The sequence below is a fragment of the Microtus ochrogaster genome, chromosome 24 (genome assembly GCF_000317375.1).
Source record: "Microtus ochrogaster isolate Prairie Vole_2 chromosome 24, MicOch1.0, whole genome shotgun sequence".
Taxonomy (NCBI): domain Eukaryota; kingdom Metazoa; phylum Chordata; class Mammalia; order Rodentia; family Cricetidae; genus Microtus; species Microtus ochrogaster.
Genome location: NC_022024.1, coordinates 8,515,517 through 8,537,969, shown reverse-complemented (window position 1 = coordinate 8,537,969; position 22,453 = coordinate 8,515,517). Strand labels below are relative to the sequence as shown.

At 55.8% G+C, this 22,453-nt stretch overlaps 2 protein-coding genes and 1 non-coding gene across 5 annotated transcripts in view; 1 reads left to right on the top strand and 2 right to left on the bottom strand.

Annotated features, from left to right (window-relative positions):
• Os9 (OS9, endoplasmic reticulum lectin) overlaps positions 1–6,488 on the top strand; it is a 25,373-nt gene extending 18,885 nt beyond the window's left edge. Inside the window, exons 6-15 of one of the 2 annotated variants that reach the window (XM_005357960.2) lie at positions 1,756–1,966; positions 2,059–2,160; positions 2,346–2,443; positions 2,599–2,653; positions 3,335–3,423; positions 3,587–3,868; positions 4,059–4,248; positions 5,079–5,243; positions 5,392–5,504; positions 5,754–6,488. In XM_005357960.2, coding sequence (XP_005358017.1) covers positions 1,756–1,966; positions 2,059–2,160; positions 2,346–2,443; positions 2,599–2,653; positions 3,335–3,423; positions 3,587–3,868; positions 4,059–4,248; positions 5,079–5,243; positions 5,392–5,504; positions 5,754–5,879 — 1,431 coding nt within the window. In that variant the 3' untranslated portion in view covers positions 5,880–6,488. The remainder of the gene's footprint in view (positions 1–1,755; positions 1,967–2,058; positions 2,161–2,345; positions 2,444–2,598; positions 2,654–3,334; positions 3,424–3,586; positions 3,869–4,058; positions 4,249–5,078; positions 5,244–5,391; positions 5,505–5,753) is intronic. The other variant, XM_005357963.2, reaches the window with a different exon arrangement.
• On the bottom strand, positions 1,019–1,122 carry LOC113457393. The gene has a single exon (XR_003377980.1). It is a non-coding gene; the product is annotated as a U6 spliceosomal RNA (small nuclear RNA).
• Positions 6,489–9,830: 3,342 nt separating the features above from the next.
• Agap2 (ArfGAP with GTPase domain, ankyrin repeat and PH domain 2) lies at positions 9,831–21,800 on the bottom strand. 2 transcript variants are annotated; one of them, XM_005357957.2, is made up of 19 exons: positions 20,637–21,800; positions 18,981–19,039; positions 17,998–18,085; positions 17,754–17,839; positions 17,458–17,605; positions 16,266–16,400; positions 15,831–15,940; positions 15,295–15,453; positions 15,055–15,141; positions 14,869–14,973; positions 14,334–14,496; positions 14,075–14,194; positions 13,064–13,192; positions 12,249–12,308; positions 11,873–12,021; positions 11,694–11,784; positions 11,321–11,543; positions 10,969–11,224; positions 9,831–10,848 (listed from the first exon to the last, which is right to left on the bottom strand). In XM_005357957.2, exons 1-19 carry the CDS (start codon positions 21,784–21,786, stop codon positions 10,606–10,608), a joined length of 3,561 nt encoding a protein of 1,186 aa, XP_005358014.1. In that variant the 5' UTR covers positions 21,787–21,800; the 3' UTR covers positions 9,831–10,605. The 2 variants fall into 2 exon arrangements, with proteins under 2 accessions (XP_005358014.1, XP_005358015.1); XM_005357958.2 differs by lacking the exon at positions 12,249–12,308.
• Between the last annotated feature and the right edge of the window lie 653 nt (positions 21,801–22,453).

Below are 22,453 nucleotides of genomic sequence, written 5' to 3'. Positions count from 1 at the left end.
GGAATTGAACTCAGGACCTCTGGAAGAGCAGCCAGTGCTCTTAACCACTGAGCCATCTCTCCAGCTCCGCTCCTTTTTTTTTTTAAGGATTTATTTATTTTTATATACATTGGTGTTTTACTTGCATTTATGTCTGTGTGAAGGTGTCAGGTCCCCTGGAGCTGAAACTGCCATGTGAGCACTGGGAAATGAACCCTGGTTCTTTGGGAGAGCAGCCAGTGCTCTCAACCCCTGAGCCATCGTCTCTCCAGCCCTTATCAGGACCATCGGGTGTTTTAACAGGCAAATAACCACAGCTCCAGTTAATCCAATGCAGCATAAACAAAAGTAAACATACCTCCCGCAACAATATCCCCCAACATGGGACTTTCTTTCCACGCTCAGGACTGAACCTTGACCTTGTGCATGCCAGCCAGGGCTTTCCCAGGAACTACACACCTCCCTGTTTAACCTTGGAGGTTGAACCATTTCTAAGCTAGCAGCTCCATTTCCCAATCCCACCAGTGGTTTGTAAGGTTTTCAATTTCTATGTCCTGGCCAGGGCTTGGTATTACCTTCCTTACCATAGCCTTTCTGGTGAGTGTGGAGTGGCATCTCCTTATGGTTTTGATTGGCACTTCCTTGGTAGTGTGTTTTCATCTGTTTATTGATCATTTCTCTTCCCTAAAGCAAAGTCTATTTAACTCTTAACATTTTAAAATTGGGTTATTTATCTTTTTTTTTTTTTATCAGAGTGTAAATGTTCTTTTTCTTTCCTTTTCTTTTTCCTTTTTGTGACCAGATCTTACACTGTGGCTCAGGCTGACCTTGAACTTGCTGGGTAGCCCTAGCTAGCCTTGAACCCCAAATTCTCCTGCCTCAGCCTCCCTGGTCTATGGTTACAGCAGCCAGCTCACTCAGTTGATTTGCTTTCCAAACTGTAGCCCAGGCTGGCCTTGAGATCACAGTAATTGTCCTAAGTTAGTCTCCTAAGTGATGGGATTACAGGTTTGCTCCACCATGTTTAAACACACTCAGAAAAAATGAGGGACACGTCCTGAGTATGCACGGCATTCTCGCGCAGGGGCCATGCTCATCTCTGTGCCGTTGCAATCTCAGCGTGTGCAGTGCTGAGTTGATCGCTTTTTAAAAAACGTTCTATTATTGTGTGTGAGAGCGCATGCCACAGCACATGCATGGGTGTTAGAGGACCGTTGGTGGGAGGTGGTTCTCTCTTTCCACCGTGTGGAACCCTGGGGATCAAACCCAAATCGCTAGGCTTGATCGCAAGTACCTTGACCTCCCCAGCCGCCACACACCGTGTTTGTACAAAGCAAGGAAGTGCTACAAAGATTGATTGTCTATCTATAGTTAAATTGCCCAATTTCTCTTCCATTTTCACCTTACCAAATGGTCACCTGAGCAAGTGGAGCAAGTTTGGTTTTTTTTTTTTTTGTTGTTGTTGTTGTTTGGTTTTTTGAGACAGGGTTTCTTTGTGTAACAGCCCTAGGTGGCCGGGAACGAGCTGTGTAGCCCAGGCTGGCCTCAAACTCACAAGAGATCTGCCTGCCTCCATCTCTACCTGCTGGGATTAAAGGCGTGCGCTGTCACTGCCTGGCATGCTAATGCCTCTCTCACTGGGTCTCTGTGACAACCAAATAAGCAAATCCCTGTAGCCTGCCACCTGCCCAGTGCCTGGCATAAGAACTGCTTAGCACGAGCTAGCCCTCCGAGAACCACAGGTACAACTGATTCTCCCGCCCTGCCCTGCCGCAGTTCCTTTGTGATGAAGGTGCGGGTATATCTGGGGACTACATTGATCGCGTAGATGAGCCCTTGTCCTGCTCCTACGTCCTGACCATCCGGACCTCTCGGCTCTGCCCCCACCCTCTCCTGCGGCCCCCGGCCAGCGCTGCTCCACAGGCCATTCTTTGTCACCCGGCCCTGCAGCCCGACGAGTACATGGCCTACCTCCAGAGGCAGGCCGGTAAGCACATCCAGGAGAGAAGTGGGGATGGGACAGGCGGGCGCAGCATTGGAGCGGGTCCCTATCCTGTTTGCACACTGTTTTTCTGGTAGAATCAAAGCAACTTGAAGAGAAAATCACAGAGGAGGTTCAAGACACAGACCACCAAGTCTGGAGTGAGGCCAAGTCTGCTGGAGTAGCCCCAAAGAAGGAAGGTAGGGTGGGCTTTTAGTCATTCCGTGGAACTGGCCACCACCGCCTTCCTTCCCCCGTCTTACTGTCCCGTGCTGGCAGTTGTGGGTGGTCTCTAACCCAGTGGCAACACAAGAGGGAGTGTGTGTCCTCCTTTCTCCCTTCTTCGCCCCCTTTTCTCACATTCCCTTTGTCCTTTGTCCCCCAGATGTCAGCCTAGCCAAGGAAGATAAGGAGTCGGAGCTTTGGAAAATGCTACATGAGCCGGAGGAACAGGCAGCAGGAGGAGAGGAGGCACAGGCAGGGGTGAGAATGGCCTCGCAGCTGCCTCTCTGAGCAGGCTCTGGGATGGGTAGGGTCCCTCAAGCCAAGGTCAGCAAGGTAACTTCTGTGTCTCGGGATAAAAGGAGCAGGGAGGGCATCAACAAGCCTTCATGCCTGTGTCTGCCCTCTCTCATCAGGAGCAGGACTTGAACCCTGAGGCTGCAGCAGATCCAGCTCCCAACCCTCACGATGGTTAGTCAACTCTGTCTCCTTTAGTCCTCAGGTGAGGTAGAGTAGCGCTAAACACTCAGAGGTCAACACTCCTCCCTCCCTCCCTTCCTCCCCTCCGTTTCTCATGGTGCCAAGAACTGAACCCAGATCCTTGCACACTGATGCTCTACCACTTAGCCATCCCCCTGCCCCTGGACCTCACTTTTACCGCGTTACCTCTTCCTGAGCAGCAGGACCACTCAAGGAGGTCAAAGGGCACTGGGGTGCCCCCATTTACTAACTCTGCACTCCCAGGCAATGTCATGTAAAGTCAGTTTCCCCGCCTATGAACTGTGAGTGGAGCCACACCCTGGAGAGTTGGGAGGGTGAATGGAAAGGGATCTGTACCTCACAGATCCGAGACAATGCCAAGTCTCTGCAGAAAGCAGGAACTCCTTAACCCTGAGTTTCCTCTGTGGTTCTAAAAACTAGAGTGTTGGCTACCCCACCCCCACCAAAAAAAAAATTCAGGTGTTCATGGAGAAGGAAGGGACTTGGTGCTTTGGCATTAATGTGCCCGCCATGAAACTTGAGGAGTTTGCCTGCCTTCTGTCAGCTGCCAGCCAGCCAGCTGCCCGAGGCAGAGACCTTGTCCATCATGCCTCTCCTCCAGCATCAAGGGAGGACTTAAAACGCCCACACCTGCTCTCTTTCCCGCCTCAGATTTTCAGAGCAATGTGCAGGTGAAAGTCATTCGGAGCCCTGCAGACTTCATTCGGTTGATGGAAGAACTGAAAGGTGGCACAAAGAAGGTACGGCCCAGCTCAAGGGCGGGCAGGACCTGCCTCCCGGCTGGGAGTCCAGGAGAGCTGAACCTGGGACCAGCTGGCCCCACCACCACGCCCTGCCACTGCTCAGTTGTGCTACACACACCTGTTGTGACTGAAGCCTCCATCTCCTTCCCACCCTATCCAGGAGAAGCCAAACACAGAGCAGCAGCAGCCTGGAGATGATACCACGGGGGCCCCTCGGAGGGAAGCGGAGCTGAAGGAAAAGGGTGAGGAACCTCAGGCTGTTGTGGAAGACGAGGACAATGAGGAGGAGGAAGAGGAGGAGGAGGAAGATGAGGAGGAGCGGCAGCTATTGGGAGAGTTCGAGAAGGAGCTGGAAGGGATGCTGCTTCCCTCAGACCGAGAGCGGCTCCGCTCGGAGGTTAAGGCTGGCATGGAGCGGGAGCTGGAAAACATTATCCAGGAGGTGAGCAGCCCTCACTCCCTTGGCTGCCACAGATGCGCGTGTCTGTGGCGCAGGATGGGACCTCCCAGTGTGGTGGCTGCTCCTTTCATTGAGGGGGATGAAAGAAAGGAAGACGGCTGGCTCCCCTACCAGCATGCCCCTGATCTCTGTCCCCCAGAGCGTTAACTACCACCTTCTTTGGGCCTTCCAGACAGAGAAGGAACTAGACCCAGATGGGCTGAGGAAGGAGTCGGAACGTGAACAGGCAATATTGGCTCTGACATCCACACTCGACAAGCTTATCAAGAGGCTGCAGGAAAACCAGAGTCCGGATCTGGTGCAGAAGCACAAGAAAAAGAGAGTGGTCCCTCAGAAGCCTCCCCCATCACGGCCTCCTACAGGTGAGGGCAGGCCATGGGAACAACCTTCCCAAAGGTGGGAGCATTGTTCTCAGTGCTGATTCCTCCCTCCATGGTCCTCCCTCCTTCCGGAGGAGTTGGCCTTGGTCTCTGGTTTGCTCTTTATGCCCGCTGTCTAGCACATAGACAGTAACTAACGCCCATGAGCCTAGAAGCTGACGAGCACTCATTCACCAAGGGGCTCTTCGCCTGCCTCCTTGTGGGTGGAGGTTGGGGAAGAGGAGACAGATAGTTTGGGGGTTTCCATAGTGAAACTGTGGGAGGTGGACAACAGGGGCAGGTGTGGTCAGTGTGAAAGGCTCCAGCTGTCAGTGCGGCCAGGCAAGCCCTTTGGCACCAGCCCCCAGCCACCAGCCCGGAGACACTTCAGTTATTCCTTCTTGCATCTCCTTAAGTTCATCTCATGGAATGTTTCTGGTGTGGATAAAGAAGGCATTCCAAATAGAATATTCCAGTTTCAAACCTTCCCTCCCACCCTTTTGGTAGACACTGAAGACTTGATTGTAAAGTCTCAGCATGTAGAAAACCGAGCCATGGCTCCCCAGCCTTCTCCTTAAAGCAAAATACCTCTGTGGGTCAGGAGGCTTGATTTGGCTTTCAGAAAGCAGTTGTTTTCCTATGGAAGATGGGAGAGTTAAAGGGGGGGGGGCTGCTACTGGGCAAGGGCATTGTTTTTGAACCCTGGATCACATTCAAGGGAGGAAGAGCCACCACCCAAACCAGCCAATGGCTTAGCGAGGCAGCCCTCACAGCCCTTCACCCTGGAGTCACGATGGCTCTGCTTTGTGTCTCCCTGTGTCTTCCCCTCTAAGAGGAGGAGCCTGAGCACAGAGTCCGGGTTCGAGTCACCAAGCTCCGTCATGGAGGCCCGAATCGGGATCTGACTGTCCTGGAGATGAAACGGGAAAACCCACAGCTGAGACAGATCGAGGGGCTGGTGGAAGAAGTGCTGGAGAGGGAGGGGCTCGCCGCCCAAGGTGGGCCCTGAAGGGAGGGGCTTAGAGCGCCGGAGTGGCCGGGCTGGGTCAAGGTGGACTGGTGACCTCCGGCTTGGGGCTGGAGGGCAGGGGACCCTCTAAAGCTCCAAACCTTTCCCCTCCTCACTACCCTTGTTGCGCCTTCCAGGCAAGATTGAAATCAAAATCGTGCGACCCGGGGCTGAAGGTAATGAGGAGGACACACGTTGGCTGACTGATGAAGACACAAAAAGCCTTAAGGAGATCTTCTTCAATATCTTGGTGAGGCATCCCACCCAAGTCCTGAGCCCTCAGCTCACCCCACTGTGCTGCTGAAATCAAGGTCTGGTTACACCAGCCGTGCACTGCCAGCCTTCCTGCTGTCTGAGGTGAAGCTACGCTTCAGCTGCAACTCAGGGAGAACTCCATTGGAAGCCATCTCCCCAGTCCCTACCTCCCCCCAGATCCCACAGTCCAGGACTTCCCTTGGCTACAGGCAGCGCTTCCGGCTCAACCCCCCTTTCCTCCCAGGTGCAGGGAGCTGAAGAGGCCAATAAGGAACGCCAGCGTCAGAAGGACCTGGAGAGCAATTACCGCCGGGTGTGGGGCTCTCCAGACGGTGAGGACACTGGAGACCTGGATGAGTTTGACTTCTGAAACCAGCACTGCGGTCCTTCCAAGGATTCCAGAATCTTTCCTACTGGCGCTGCCTCCTCATCTCCCACCTTGGAGCCCCGGAGGCAAAAGGACAGGGTGGAGCCAAGCTCTGGACTTCAGGGTCCCAGCCCAGAAGGTGTGTGTGGGCCCCACGAGGGAGAGCTGTTCCAGCTCCAGAGAGCCTCAGCCAGGCCTATGGGCTCCACTGCCCAAACATGCCTTTCTTTGACCTTTGAGTTTCCCTGTCCCCTGATTTCTTAGCGCGTACCCCATTTTACCCAGAGACATGGTAAGATCTTGTGAGTGGGACGTGATGGAAAAAGCGGGCGAGCTGGACAGTTTATCAGACTTCAAGAAAGCAGACCTCACCCCCACCTCCCCACAATGCCCTGTCACTGTTGAGAGCTGCTTGCCCCTCCCTCGGCTTTCCTCCTTCCTGTTCCTACTGTCCTGTTGTCTGTGCTTCTGAGTCAGGAGCCCTCGCCTCTGTCGCTGAGGGAATAGGAGACCTTCCTTACACATCACCTCACATTCAAGCCCAGCAAGTGGGTTGGATATGGAGCCACCCACCATGTTCTTCAGGTTTCTAAATAAAAAACTGGACCATCAGTGCATCGGCCTTTGTGTGGGGGGAGGGCTGGTCGGTCTTTTCAGGATGGGGACATGTCCTCTGATCCTGTTTGCTCTACCCTCCCAGAAAGTACCCGTGTACCTGGGGTACACGGGCAGAGGTCGGGCCAGCTGAACAAAGTCCACCGGTCTGGAGAGAAATGCTGCTCTCCTCTTGGTAGACTGACCGGACACTGGCCAGAGGACGGAAGGGGAGACCCTGAGGGACACAAGTGTCTTATAAACCAGCGTCTGCGCTCTGAAGGATGAGCTTTTGGAGGCAAGTCTTAAAGGACCCTAAGAACAGCGGCACAACTCTGTGAGGCTTCTGATTCCTCCTTCCACCATCTATTCCTAGCCCTTATTTCTAGGAAAAAACTCATAGATTGCCATATTGGGGGACGAACCCAGGGCCTCACCCATGCTAGGTGAGCGCTGTGCTGCCGGCTGCACCCAACCAGCCGTGGCACTTGAGAATTCTTGCCCAATCCTCACCCTCTTTACACCCTGAAAGTCAAGATGTGTCCTGCAGAGACCCGCCCACGGCGGGCCTCTTCCTTCCCACAGCTCCGGATTCCACTTGCTAGCCCCTCCCCCTGTTATTTACCATTCCCTGGGAAACTCCACCTACAACCATGGCAGCGCTGCTGCCTACGCCGGCTCCAGAGTATTCCAGAGACAGGTGTCTCCATCTCCTGAGTGCCTAGGACAGCTGTGGGGCCCTCTTACCCCATTTTCTCTCCCAGGTAGAGGACCCTGAGGACAATAAAGGGATAGACTCTCCTTTGGGTCCCCAGCTAAGAGACATGTAGCCCCTTTTGGACACAAGGGGGCTCCCGAGAGGAAAGGGACCTGCCGCAGAAGTAGAAGTCAAGAGCTTTGGTTAGGAAAGAACTCATGGGGCTGGCCCTCCTCTTGCTGAATGTGGAGGAGTGCGAATTGTGTGGTATGCTTATATTGTGTGGAAATGTGGAGCAGAACAGCTTCCCACATCCATGTGACCCTCTCAAGGGGACAGATGTCGCAGCTGCATGAGAACTTGGGCGTTGTGAGTGGCCACAGGCAGACCCCTGGGTTCAATTAGCACCCACTTCAGCAGTAGAGCTGACCAAGCACTGGCCTCCAGGGGACAGTAATGAGGATGGGGGGGGTCCACAGTCTGCAACAGGACAGTCTTGAAAACTGAGCAGCTGAGCTCTAAAGGGATAGGAGACAGAGGGCGTCTTAAGAGGATCCTAAAAGCTGCTGTCCAGTTACAGGAGACACCCTTGGACTGATAAGGAAGCTGGGCAGGCTACCTTTAGTGCCTCAGCGTGGTCAGAAAACACGGAACCCTCCCTGCACTGAATCAGTTTGTTCTCTTTTCCTGTCTATTGACTTTTGGCAAAGTTCCCGTGAAGGTCAGGCAGTCTCAGCTGTGCTGAGGCAAACAATAGGAAGAGAGCAGCAGGTGTATGGCAGACAGCACCGGAAGAGGGGAGGGAGGGTCAGGGACAAGAACCCAGTGTAGAAAGAAGCACATGGCTGCTTGTTGGGCATGGATGTGAAGGGAGTAGCTTGCCTGTGCCCATCCAGGGGTGCCCTTTCTATTCTGCCACAGCCTGGACCTCATCCCACAAGACTAATGTAACTCATTAAAAGAAATCAATTACTTGGCCGTGGTTTGCCAACCTCCTCGCCATTTTTCCCTGGCCTGCAGATCCCTTGACAAGTGGCTTCCTTCTGTCCAGGGTCCTTGTTCCTCCCCATATCTACCACCCTGAGCTTCTGAGGAAGGAAGATGGAGATGAAGATGACCAACGGTCTCAGCTGATAGGCAGTGGGATCTGCCAGTCTTCCTGTTTTTTCCCCAGACCACACAACTCCCGATGAGTCTATCCCTGCCCTCAAGTCTGTTCCTCCCTGGGTCATATTGGTGTGTGAGGCTCTGCAGAACAGCTTCCAGGGCTATGACCAGGTCCTATCAGTTCCCTGACACTTCTAAAGATGATGAAGACTTACGAAGGAACCCAAGGGTTAGAGTGAACTCTACCCCAGGATGCCAATACCACCAACCAAGTCCTTAAGCTGCACTACAGTATGTGGGACCAAACCTGCATTTGCTACCAGCCTAGCCTGTATCGGGCCTGATGCTTATATAGCTTCTACACCCAAAAAACCAGCAGGGTTGATTACACAACAGGCTGTGGTGCTGTGACCCAGGTTTCTGTGACCTGTGTGACATCATAATAAAAGTGGGCAAATACCTACATCAACTGGCATGGATCTTGTGGACATGGGGGAGCTGCGAATGGTTGAGAAAGCTCTTACCCCTGCAGTCCCTGGCACCCCCTGTTGGCTGATGCCTATGATCAAGGTAACCTACTAAGCAGGCTAACCTAGGGCAGTGCCTCCCCAGGGATCGCAGTGCTTACAGGTACCTTCTCAACACATGTCTCTCAAGTTACTTGCCCAGCATCCCCTAACTAAGGAACGTGGGCCAGGACTTAAAACTAAATCTCATTCTTGAACCCAAACAAGCCCATGGTTTCAGACCTCAACTCCCCAGGTCTGTCTGTTTCTCCAAACACCACGCTCCAACTCTGCGAAGTTTGCCATCAATCTCCTACCATTACGCCTACCTCACAAACCCAGGATTGCACAAAGCTGAGACTACCTCTGTGCCCGTGGGTACTGTCCTGACCCCAGCCCAGAAAGGACCTCTGCCTGGCCGTTTCCCGTCTCCAGTTCCCCAACATCCGCCAAGACCATACCCTCGCCTGCCTCTTTAATAACAGACCAGCAGCTCACCCCCTAGACAAAATCACTTCCTCTTTAATTGCTGTTAAAGATTCACATAACCTGCTTTGGAGGTGAGGGGGGTAACCCCTGCCCCCTCCTCACTCTACTCTCTGATTACCTGGTCTTTTTGCAAAATATTTTAGCCAGGAAGAAAAAAAAAAAGACCGGAAACCACTGACACAGACGGCCCAAAGCCTGGGCTGACTAAGGGAGCAGGGCTGGGCTAGGTAAATCCATTCCACTTCCCCCCTTTCTGGGACGGGGCCTGGACCTGGACACCTTCCCAGCCACTGCACACCCTCTCAGCCCTGGCTGGGAGGGAGCAAAGGATAGAAAAACAGATCTGGAGCTGCTCCAGTGAGAGAGGGGCTGGACAGAAGGATTGTGGGGGAGGGGTCCCATTGTAGGGGTGCCCCCTTCCCCGGATCACCACAGGTGCTGCACAGTCACACTTACGCAGTCACAGTCACAGACACAACCCGAGAGCACCCCCACCCCACCCCACCCCTGCCCACCCTTGGCTTCCCCTACCCTGAAATGCCCTCCCCTCGCCCCTACCCACCCCACCCCCATATTGGGGAACAAAGCAATAAATTACAAGGCCCCTCTCTAGCCCCCTCCTGTTCCAATCCTTCTCCCCCACCCCAAGATCGTAAGGGGAAGGACCCAGGCTCTCGGCTCCCCCTGGCTCTTTAGGTTCCATTCATAGACAGGTAGAGGGGGATTCTGATTTCCACTCCTCATGGACCCTTTCACAGAAAGGGTTGGGGACCCCTCCACCTCCGCGGGCAGCAGGGGTCCTGCCCCTCGCTGCCCTTCCCCCTCACTGGGCAGTGAGATCAGCATGGACGGGGTGGGGTCCCATATTGGTCCCAAGTCCCAGGACTAGTCCTCCGCCTACTAACCCCTCCCTCTGGCGTGGCGTTGCCCCAGGAGCCAGCCTGGGTTTTGGGCTTCGGCCACCAGATTGTAGAACGCAGGCAGGACTGGATCTTTTACTCGCCCCTAGATGGGGACGAGCCAGTAAGTCCGAGCGCCCTGGAGCCGGTACAGCTGCAAAGGCAGCAAGTAGACAGACCCAGGGTAATCCAAGTATGGAAACAGTAGAGTAGGGGCGTGTTGAGCTAGGGTCTCCATGCCTCGTGGGGAGAGGGAGGTGAGTTTGTGTCTCCTGGGAGGCGTGTGGGACTGTGCCCTCGTGGGGGGTAGGAAGTGCTCCCGTGGGACTGGGTGCGGACTGGAGAGGTGAATGGGTGCATCTGTCCAGCGGTCCACCCGGTGTGGTCGTGCCCGGCCCGCGCAAGGGTGGGAGAGTGTCTCTCCCGCTGCTGAGCAACTATACCAGCGCTATCGTGGTTTCCACGCGGCCCAAACTGGCAGCGCTGCTCCGGCGCCTCGGGCTGGGCGTGGCGGTAATGCTGGGGGTGGTGGCCGCGCTCGGTGTGGTGGCTGTGCTGCCGCCCTCTCCCGGGCAACCGTGCTGGAGGAGGATGTCTGCACACAGCTGGCTGCCAGCCTGGCGGGCGTAGAACAGTGCCGTGCGGCCCTGCGCATCACGGGCCGCCACGTCCGCGCCGTACTGCAGGAGGAAAGGGCCGTATGATCACGCGCCATCAAGGGGACCTCCACCCACACACCTCCCACTCTACGCCTCCAAATCCATCTCCGGCTCCCTTTCCCTACCTCTCCGCTCACGTACCCACAACAGCAGCTGCGTGATGACAACGTGGGCGAGCTCAGCCGCCAAGTGGAGTGGCGAACGGAGCTGCGGGTCCTCTACGCTGGTGTCGAGTGGCCCATGTCGCGCGTGGGCCAGAAGCAGCAGAACGGTGGCCACGTCCTGGGCCTGTACAGCGGCCCACAGCTGGCGGCCCAACGGTTCCTCTGTGGTACCCAGAGGCGCCAGGAACAGCAGCTGTTCGTACTTGGCGCGAATCCACGACTCCCGCTCCTCCCTGCAGTACCAGGGACCAAGGGAAAGAGTTGTAGGGGACCTCTAATTAGGATCTCCCAGGAACTGTACCCTCTCCACACTGATGCTCTATCCTTACCGCGAAGAGTCCCGCGTGGGCTTGGCACGGCCCCGAGTGTCGCTCTCCCACACGCGGTTGGCCGTGTCGTTGCCAATAGCCATCAGCACCAGGGTCAGCTCCCGCGGCCAGTCGTCCAAGTCCAGCGACCGCACGCGGGACAGGTGTGTGCCCAGGTTCCGGTGGATGCCAGAACACTCAATGCAGATGAGCGCACCCAGATTCAAACTGGCCCACGTGGGGTCTGGGGATAGGATGCAACACAAGCGGTAAACTCGGGTTGGCAGCATGTCAACAAGACACCCCGCCTTTCGCCAGACTCCAGCTAACGCCCCTAGTCTGGGATCCTGCTCCCCAGATCCCTCAGTAGTGCCCTCGCCTGCCTCGCACTCACTGGGCGCTCCACAGTCCACGCAGGTAGCGTTTCCCTTTGCGTTTCGGATTGCCTGGATGGCCACAGCTTCGCTTTGGCTGTCAGTGCGCAGCTGCAGAGAAAAGTGAGGTCGGAGCTGCACCTCTGACTCTCGGCCCCTGTTGCTAGCTAGCTTCCATCAACATCCTCAAAACGTTTACCTTGACCTTGCTGCTCTCACAGCACTGCAGACTGGCCAGAATCTGACTCTCGATGGCCTGAACCCAGGCATCCCGCTCCTCGAAGCTGGCTGCCTCAAAGTGCCACGTCTGCCCAGTGCTGGACACGATCAGGAACTCAAAGTTTTCCTCTGGGTAGGTGGATGGGAGAGGTCATGAGGGACAGAGTTCAAGCAGGAGGCCTTTCCCAAACCCTTCCTCCCTGATGTCCTTGGAGCCCCTAGGAGTGGGACAGTGGGGGGAGGGGAAGCAGAGGGTGGGAAACAGCAGGAAGCCCGAGCACATGCAGGGAGAAGCAGGGTACCCCCACCCCTCTGCACCCCAGCTTAGCACACCCCTCCCGGCTCCCGCTTGTTACCTGCTTTATAAATATTTCTTAAACTACCAAAGGATTTTAGTTTCCACATTTTGCGCTTGGCTGGTTTCCCGAAGCGAAGGAGATAGAGACAGAATGGAAAGAACAACAGAGAAAGAGACCAAGGAAAGAGGAAGAGGCAGATGGAGAGATGGAGAGACAGTGACAGAGACAGCCAGAGACAAAGCAGGACAGACAGATGGGGAGAGAAAGCAGAACTAAAGTCAGTGGCCCCAGAGCAGAGTGGAGCGGAAGCCAAGAGCCATGAGAGTCGGCAGATCTGGAACCCAGGTCGCAGCACCCGGCAAAGAACGGGGCGGCAGGGGGTGGGGAGGCCAGGCAGGTATTGTGACTAGAGAGAAATCTGGTCTCTGTAGGGGGAGGGGTGGGTGTCAGACTTTGTGTGAACAGTAGGAAAGGGGCAGAGATGAGGGGCCTGGGGCTCAGAAGGCAGTAGAACTGGGAGCAGGGATTGTTACTGGGGGGGTTGGGGTGGGGACGAGGACAGTATGGGGTGAGTGCCCGAGGCCTCTTGGAGGAACCTGACAATCATAGGTTATTGAGAGCAGGGGCTGGGGAGTCAATAGGGACACCGAGTCCAGGGGTTGCAGTACCAAATATGGGTGCAAAGGACGGGGTCAGAAGTACAGATGTGGGCAGGAACTAGGAGAAAAGAGCAGGAGCTGGGAGCAGTGGGGTGGACAGGAGCTGGGTGGTATCCATCCGTTTCCCCACTGCTCTGCGAGAGCTAGGTCAGGGGTTTGGATACTGGATGAGGGTCCGAAGTGGGCATGGAACCCCGCCCAGCACAGCCTCACCTTCAGCCTGCACGGTTGAGCCTTCAGTCTTGGACGGTGTGCTCAATTTCTTCCTCCTCTGCTTCTTTACCATGGGAGAAGGTGGGGGTTCCCGACTCAGGGGGCTCAGGTCTCCAGATGGGGTACAGTCTTAGGGAAGGGGACACAGTGCCTCGGTTGCCCTTCCATAGACTTCCCTATAACTTGTATCCTGTCCTGAACTTCCATTTTAGGGTATTCCTCCTCAGCTGTCCCTGTTCAAGAGTCCCCCCCCCCCATCATTCCTGGGCCACAGGTGAGGGCTTTAGAATCAGATCTGCATATTTTACGTGCATTGGTATTTTGCCTTCATGGATGTCTATGTGGGGGTGTTGGATACCCTGGAACTGGAGATACAGACAGTTGTGAGCTGTCATGTGGGTGCTGGGGATTGAACCCAGGTCCTCTGGAAGAGCAGCTGGTACCCTTAACCGTTGAGCCATCTTTCCAGCCTGTGCTCAACTCTTGACTGTGCAACTTACTAGCCTTGAGACCTTGAACAAGTTAATTTATTTTCTGAGCCTCAGATTTTTATTTTCATCCCTAAAATGGGGATCATAACGTTGACCCCATAAGTTTCTGTGAGAAACATTTACTAAGGTGTTACTTCCTATTCGTGTCTATATTTGTATACTCTACAAATTGTATACAATTTACAGATATAATGTCCAAACACTGATGGCTGACTATGTGCTGGTCAAGGCCCTCAGCTTGTTAAACTAAACCTCGGAGAAACTTCTTATAGGGTAGACACGTCACATGGCAAGGCAAACCAAGGATCTGAGCTCAGGCAGGCAGACTAGCTTTACTAGAGTCTAGCTGTCTCCAGTGCCAGGACAGACACAGCATATGAGCTTGGTGCCAGTCACCCAGCAGACATCTCTCATGTTCCCTCCAACATTTGTTCCTGCACCAAGCCTCCACTTTCTTCCACTTCCCACCCAGATCCCATTTGGATTTGGAAGCCAGTAGATGGAGGATGGTCCCACTAACCGGTGCTAAGGGCCCGGGCCAAATTCCGGTCTGGCTTCAGCAGGTGCTTGGATGTCTGGTCCGGTGGAAGCTGCAGAGAGCTGGGGCTGGGGCTGGGGCTGGGCATGGGAGTAGTGGCTTCTATGGGAAGGAGAGGGAGAAATACCAGTGAGCTTGTCTCCAGCTGCCACCCCACACAGCCAGGGTAGCACCAACTCCTCTCGCCACCTTCCTCTGTCCCTGTCTCCTTCCCTGGGCACTTGTCGTGGGCCCCACTTACCAGGGCCTTCGCCCATCTGCACGGTGCTCATGTCCTTGACCAACCCGTTGATGCTGGCTGACGGGCCAAAAGCAGAGATAGCCCGTGGGGGCCGCTTGCCTGGGACTTTGACAGTTGTTCGTAGCAAGTCCATCTCTTTGCCGTGTGTACTGTGGATGTAATCCTGCAGAGGTACAGGGTTGAATGGAAGGGGGGCTCCAGCCTTTGTGCTGGAAAGTAAGCAGTATTAACAGGATACAGAGGGGCTTTGAGAACTGACTGGACTGGGAAGAGCTCGTAGGGGGGCAGTCCTGCCAGACTTGGCCAGGAAGCATCCCTTGAATGGCAGGCTTCCCCAGGCCTGTCCATGGTACTCCCCCACTGCAAGTTCCTGGGGCAAGGAGTTTACCTTCCTATGCCCAGCACAGACAAGCTTCATAAGCCTCAGAGAACAGAGCTAAAGCCCCCCAGAAATGATGCCAGGACTTGTCAGAGGCACAGAAAGAACTAGAAGGACATCCAAGGTTTTCCGGCATGGACCATCTCTGCTACTCACATTGATGCTGGGGTGGTAGAGGAGAAAGCCATTGCTAGAAAGAGTCACGTATTTCTTCTTCCATTCTTTGTTCAAGGAATTACCACTTCTCTTTAGCAAGAAGCTCTGGAAGAGCAGGAAGATGTGTGGGAGAAGTCAGCTAAGAACGGCTGCTCCCGACCCTTCTTCAGCTCCCAAAACCCTTACCTGTTTAATGGGGATGGCTCGCCCACTCCCTGTTGTCTCTCCCCGACTGTCTAAGCTCCGCTTCTCAGAGTCACTGCCCCGACGGTTCTGGAATGGTTACTGGAATTAGCCAGAGGATGGGTAGGACACGAGGATGGGAAGTAGCGCGAAGGAAAAGAGGGAGAGCCAACAGAGCCATCCAGAGACTGACAACAGGCAGGCAATGGGACAGGAGGAAAAGGGGGCCGGTATGTCCAATACCGCAAAAAGGCTGGTCCTTCGCTTGGCTGCTCGGTGTAGGGACCCTGGGGTGCTTAACCCAGCCACAGTGGCCGCCTCAGCTCGGAGCTCCCGGTGTCCAACATTGGGCGAGGATGGAAGTGAAGAAGAGTAGTCGCTAGTGTGGCCCCCGTTACTAGCCTGGAGGCATACAGAGGAGTGAGCAGAGCTGGGCACCTATACCCACCAAGCCAAGCTGACACCTAGTATGAGACATTCCCTACTGCCATCCTTATTCACTCAGTGCCATCAGCAACACAAATCTTCCCTATCTCTGTCACACTGATTCAAGTGTGGCAAAGTCTGGTTTCCTGATAAGGGAGGGTGGCTGGCTTAGAGACACTGCAAAGGGCAGCCCTGGCCCTCCTGGAGCCCAACATGTAGATCAGATTATCCTCAAACTTGGAGTGCTGGGATTCAAGTCGTGTGCCACCACCGCCCAGCCTCAATGTTGCTCTCGAAGCCCACTCATTTCTCCGTGTCTGAATTTGACATCAGTCTCCAACACCTAAACTCACCTGCCCGGCTACGGGAGTAGAAGCGGCTGAATGGCTTGGTGAGCTGGGCAGGGACTTGCAGGCAGCCAGAAGTTGCTGCTGTTTGCGCAAAGTCACCACCTTCTGGGCCACTGGAGGGGAGAGGCGTTGGAGGAGTCGTGAGCAGGAAAGATACCCAAGACCATTTTCCCAGGCTGTCTTCTGAGAAGCCCCAGCAGATAAGATAGCCCCAACTTCCTTGTCTCTAGACCCCCATGCTATCTATAGCCTAGCCAGATTCTCCAGCCCAGAAAGAATCTGTGAATTAATCAAACCTTCCATAGGCTCCCAGACCCCTCCTTACTCCCAGAGACCAGTTTCCTGTTACTGGGAAACACAGAACAGGAAACTGGGCACCTACAGTATCACGGGGCCTCTAGCTTTCCACGCTCATGTGCCGGGAACTACCACACTCACCCTCCTGGAAGACCCGGTCCACATTGAGCCCGTAGGTTGCACAGGTCTCATAGTAGCTACAGCGTTTCATGTCTGTGCAGAGAGCCCGAGCTCGAGCGTCACCCACCACTCGCGGAGAGGAGGCACTGATCCTGTCTGAGGGGACAGGCAAAGGGGCGGGATGGGTAAGGTGCCCTTCCGCCAGCGTTCATGATTCCCTTTACCTTGTGTCTGGAGCCCAGGCTAGACCTCCTAGAGTTAGGGTGTGGGAGAACATCTGTCTGCTTGAGGACTGTTAAGTGTATAAGCCCCCTTTGTGAGTACCAGGCCCAGTTAAGTCTGTGTATGTATGTGTGTTTTTCTGTCTGTCCATGTGTGTGTCTGTATGTCTCTGTGTCTGTCTTTCTCTGTGTATGTGTCTTTCTGTGTGTCTGTCTCTCTGTATCTCTGTGTGTGTGTGTGTGTCTGTCTGTCTGTCTATCTGTCTATTTTTCCAGGCAATACTACTGAAGCTGAGTGGAGGTTCCTGACAATGGCTCAAACACCCTGAGAATCACTGAGCCTAAGACCCGAGTGAGAGGAGACCTGGCCTGTGAAGGAGGAAAAGTTCAATGCCCAATGTAACAGGTGGCTACTCGTTCTACAAGTCAGAAGCCAGGAGGCAAGGGACAGGCGGAGGCTTGAACCTGCAACAGCAGCAGCAGGTGCAGCCACACAGAGCATCCTGCCAGCTGGACAGCGGTGACAGGTGACAATGCTCCTCCTGCCATGGCCCAGTCTGAGTGATTCTGGGCTCCTACTAGGAGAACTGAAAGTTTTTTGCTCCAGTATCTCCGTGTTTCCTCTCTGTAGAGAAATTCCTTTCTAACAGTGTCAGCCTGACCCAGATGAAGAGAAAGGCTTCTCAGCCACACTAGGACTTGACATTTTCTGTGTCCCCCCACGGTAGTGGCATCAGAAATGGCAGAGAGAACACAAGGTAGGCAACATCTCCAGAGATGGTCATTACAGCGGTCCTCTTTTCTCTGCTGAGACCTTGGGAGGTTTGTTTGGTTCATTATTTCCTTATTTGGACATCAGGCTCCCTCTAGAGGGTTGCTGGAATCTAAATAGCCAATTCGACACCTTGCCAAATTATCAGCCATGGTGGGCAATACTTTAGAGGTACCCTCCACCCTCCTCTAAAAACAAGGTTTCCATATCCCCTCCTTACCTTGGGTCCCAACCAGAGCCAGGGCCAGACCTCCTCGTCCTTCCCCACGAAGGGAGCTCAGCTGCCCATGGAGACGGCTCACAGCCTGGAAGCTGCTTTCATCCTCCAGGCTGAAGACGAAGATCACAGCATCCGCCCAGCCTGAGAACTTGCAGGGGATGAGAGAGCAAACACAGGGTCACACAGGCCCTATCCCCTCTGGATACTATTCAGAGGGTGTTCTAGCAAGGCAGAACGCTTCCATGTCCAATACTGACCCCAGCCAGCCTACTATGGCCACAGGCTCCATTCCTCACCTTGGCGTCAGGCGCTCCTGCTTCCTCTCGGATCAGCACCAGATGAGTCTGCCCATCTACCAGCATCTCTTTCTTGTACTGCTCACCTGTCCAGAAGAGTTGAGCCAAGTCACGGAACCTTCTCACATTCCCTCAACTTTAGTTCTTGTACCTCAAGTCCCATCTTGGTACCTGCCCAGGCCCAGATCTTACTGGGGGATCCCTGGCCCCCAGTCTTAGCTTACTGTGGGTCCTGGGCACTCACTCTCTGTCTTCTCCAGCACCTGGTATGAACCCGTGAGGAATCTGTGGATGAGGGATGACTTCCCACTTCTGACATCACCCAGCACACCCTAAAGGAGAGATGTGGAGCCAGATGCCGGGTCTGCCCATGCCAGAGAACCCACAGGGACTGGCCACCCAAAAAGGCCCTCCAAGGGCCTCCGGTCAGCTGGGAAGAGCAGGCATGGTATGGCAAGAAATGACCCCAAAGTTTAAACAGACCACAAGCTAAGCAATACCCTTTTGTGTTTGTGTGTGTGTGTGTGTGTGTGTGTGCGCAAGTGCGTGAGGTGTTCACTAAACACATTAAACCGTGTGTGTAGTCGGGTATAGCCCAAGGCATTAGTTGAAAGTTTTTACCCTATTTAAAGCAAAAGAACAGCAAGCACTTTTTTTTTGGTTTTTCGAGACAGGGTTTCTCTGTGGCTTTGGAGCCTGTCCTGGAACTAGCTCTTGTAGACCAGGCTGGTCTCGAACTCACAGAGATCCGCCTGCCTCTGCCTCCCAAGTGCTGGGATTAAAGGCGTGTGCCACCACTGCCCGGCTGCACAGCAAGCTTTTAAAAAGAAAGTGCGGGACTGTAGAAATGGCTCAGTGGTTAGAAGCACTAGCTGCTCTTTCAGAGGTCCTGAGTTCAATTCCCAGCAACTCATGGTGGCTCACAACCATATATAGTGGGGAATCTGATGCCCTCTTATGGAATAAAGGAGTACAGGCAGATAGAGCACTTATACATAAAATAAATAAAATCTTAAGAAAAATGCTAGAAAGGAGAAGACTGGACAAATGGGAAAAGACAAGATGAAGACAAGTTGTGAGGATGTTCTGAGCAGCCAGCCCCCACAAGAAGGCTATGCTGCTAAACTCAAATCGGAGTGTTCTTGGTTCTCAAAGAGAGGAGAGAGGCGAAGGGAGAGAACTGGGCATGCCGCGGGAGGTTGCAAGCCAAGGGTCTGGGCTACCTACCAGGCGCAGTTCGGGAATTGAGCGGCTCAGAGTCCATTCCTGGCTATTGACCACAGCCTCTGCAAAGGGAAAAGTGCAGTAAGGAGGAAGACTGTGGCCTAGGAGGACTTCCAGCCCACCGGCGCTCTCTTTTCTGAGGGCTTCACCTAACCCCTAAGACCCTGCCTGCACTGGAGAGTGGTCCCCAGTCCTCCCATCCCAGCTCTCTCCACAGCTGTTGCCGCCGCTCAGTGGTTGCTTAGCAACAGAGCTGGCAAGACGAAAATACTTCAGTTGGCATCTCCCTTAAAACACATCCTCAAACGTGGGTCCCTGCCCCAGACCAGATCAGGGCGACTTTACTAGTTTTGAGTCTCCTCCCACCACATAGAATAGAGGGTCCCCCCCCCCGACATTCTCAGAGCAGACCTAAGGCGAAAGGCCTGAGACCTAGAATGGAGTGGGTCTCCCTCAATCTCCATTTCACAGGAGCGAAGAGCTGGTGAGGGCTTTCCTGCCCTTTTTCAAGGTCAGTGGCACAGGTAGTCCTAACTCCTGTTCACCGCCCAAGGGGGACAGAACTTTGATTTTTCTCTGCCTAGATCTCCACTGCCTCCGAAAGAACCGTGGGTTGCTGTAAGGCTCCATCCCCAGGCAGAGAGAAGCCACAGGCCTGGGGAGAAAAGATTCTCCTTGCACCGCCGGGTCCAACCCCCGCGCCTGACACTGGCCGGACGTTCCCGGGGCGCCGCAGCTGCGGCGGGAACTCGGGGATCCGGAGCCATCTGCTCCCACCCGCTCAGGAGCCAAACCCCCCGGGGCCGCCCCCGCTTCCAGACCCGCCTCCCCTCCAGGGAATGTGAGCGGAACCGAGTCGTGGGTCGCTACCCACCCCCCCCACCCCCGCGCGCCTGTCTCTACCATTTAGAAAATAATAATAAAAGCACCCCTTGGGAGGAAAAAAAAATTAAAAATTAAATAAATAAAGCTACCTCCTTGTATGGCTTCCCAAGTCTCCCGGGCTAAGAACTGTCTTTACAGCAGTTCCGCCCCCTGACTCACTCCGGGGTCAGCCCTGAGCGGGTTTCGACGCCGCTGTGGGGCGGGGGTGGGTAGTGCGGGAAGCCAGGCTTCCTATCTGCCCCCCTTTCAGTTCACATTTAAATCTGCACGTTCCAGCCCCCGCTCACTCAAGAACCTCCCAATCCACCTTCAGTGCCTGGAAAAACCACCAGCCGGCTCTCAACCCAGGAAACCTGTCTCTGGCGAGGAACCGGCTGCAAGGTCAACTGCCATGCCACCTGTGCCAATTACTCAGGGGAAACTGAGGCTTCCACCTTCCATGCATCTCCAGTGCCCCTCCACACAAGGCAAAGTCCCTATCGCCTGGCTTCTAGACTCCAAACCAGGGCTGAGATTGGGGTCTGAGGCTTCTGTGGGATGCTTTCCTACAGTAAGCATCGACCAAGGCCACCATTCTCCAGGAAGCACCAAGAACACTCCTGTCACGTCTCATCGCTTCAGGACCTCTTCCTAGTCTTTGCCCCAGCCCTTGGTCGAGGAGCGAGCCTAACTCCTCCATCCACTCAAGAGAAAAACTTCCCTCGTTCTTGCACAGCGTTCCCCCAACCCCAAATAAGCCTTCAGGTGTCTCCGGCCCTGACCCTCCCAACTCACTAGGGGAGGCACGTAGCTCTGCGCCCAGCAGCTCCCTGGACCCGCTGCTGGAAGACAAGCCTGGGGGTCCGGGAAGGGGACCGGGGCCAGGAGGCCCCCCTGTGCTCTTGGTGAAGATACCGCTGATAAACTTGAGCATCTTGCGGTCACGAGTGGACGCTCGGCCGCCCTCCCGGCCCCTTTTCAGCCCTGGAGCTGGTGGCTCCAGAGTGATAGGGGGTGCAGGCCCGAGGGGCTGCGTGGAGGTGGTGGTGACAGAAGTGGCTGGAACTGGGGTTGCTGGCACGGTGAGCGGAGGAGAGCCGGCAGTGGGTCCTGGATGCAAGTCACTATTGTCCAAGGTCTTACTCTTGCCTTTCCGAGGGGACAGCTTCCCTCTCGCTCCAGCCCCAGCCCCGACCCCACCAGAGGTCGTGACTGCAGCGCCCCCTCCCCCGCTGGTCGCAGTGGCAGAAGCTCCAGTTCCGGCGCTGCTCTTTGACCCCTTGACCCTGGGCTTGCCCTCGCTTTCGGGCCATGACAGGCGGCTACCCGCGCCCTTGCCCCCGCCGGCTTTGGCTCCACTAGTGGTCACGGTCTTGAAAGGCTTGGGAGCCGGTGGAGGAGGCGCCACCTTGAGCCTTCGGCTGCCGGTGCCAGGATGCGGGGAGGACGAGCCCGGGACACCGCCTCCCGTCCGGCCTTCAGGTTCCGGACCCCCCCAGCTCGGGCTGCTGAGTAGAGGGCGTCGGGAGGAAGAGGGGGCGCCCCCCGGTTTGGAGTCTGGGCTCAGCCCCCCGGAGAGCGGAGGTCCCGGAGGGGCGGCCCAGAGGGACAGTCGGCGGCCAGGAGCCGGGGAGACCGGGCGAGCCGGACTGGCCGGAGCCGGGGACAGCGTGGGGGGCTCCGCGCCCCCGGCGCCCGCGCTACTGGTGCTGATCCACAGCGCATCCTGCCGGTGGAAGAGACGCTCGTGCCGCTTCTTGCCGGGTTCCTCCGCGCCTCGGGGGCTGCCAGGATCTCGGGGCTCGGAGCTTCTGGCCCCGGGGGCGCCGGCCGCCGCTGCAGACGGAGAAGGCGGTGGCGGAGGTACCGACTCGAGCTTGACCAGGGTCAGCGAGATGAGGTAGGTCGTTGTCCGGCGCTGAAGCGCGCCCGCGCCCCGGCTCATGGGGCCCGGAGACCCCCGAGCTGGGGAGGGGAGGGAACTCCCCGGGACTGCCTCAGGGGGGCCCGGCCATGGGGCCGCCCTGCTCGCTGCCCCCAGTCCCCGGACCCCACTGAGCCCCCAGCCCGGCTCCGCTGTCGCCGCCGCCTCCGCCGCCTCCTCTTGCGCCCCCCTCCCATCACATGGGGCGCCCCCTCCCCATGCTCCCCGCCCTGCGCTCCCACCCCCTTGGAGCCCCGGGACCTTGGTGCTGCTCCAGGGAGGCGCGCCGGACCCTGCACCCCGGCCTGGGTGGGGGCGCTGAGATGGGCGGAGGAGGGTGGGGAGGACAGCAGTGGGGGCAAATGGGTAAGAAGGAAAAAGGAGCAGAAAAGGGGACAGGGGACTGGGGGAGAAGCACGGGTGCGGGGAAGGCAGGGGCGGGAATGCGGACTCAATGGGCAGAGGCCACGGATGCAGTGGGAAAAGGGGGGTCTTGAGGGTAGGAGACTAGTAGGGCTGTCTGTGCGGGGGATTCGCTGGAGCACGGGGAGGATGCTAGGGATGGAGAGATTGGAGGCGGTGGGGGAGGAAAGAAGGAACGGGAGGGGTAGGAACCCAAGGGTCTGGGGTCTGGGAGGGGAGGGGCGCGGATCCTGGCGAAGAGTCCGGGGGGCCTCGCCCGGGATCG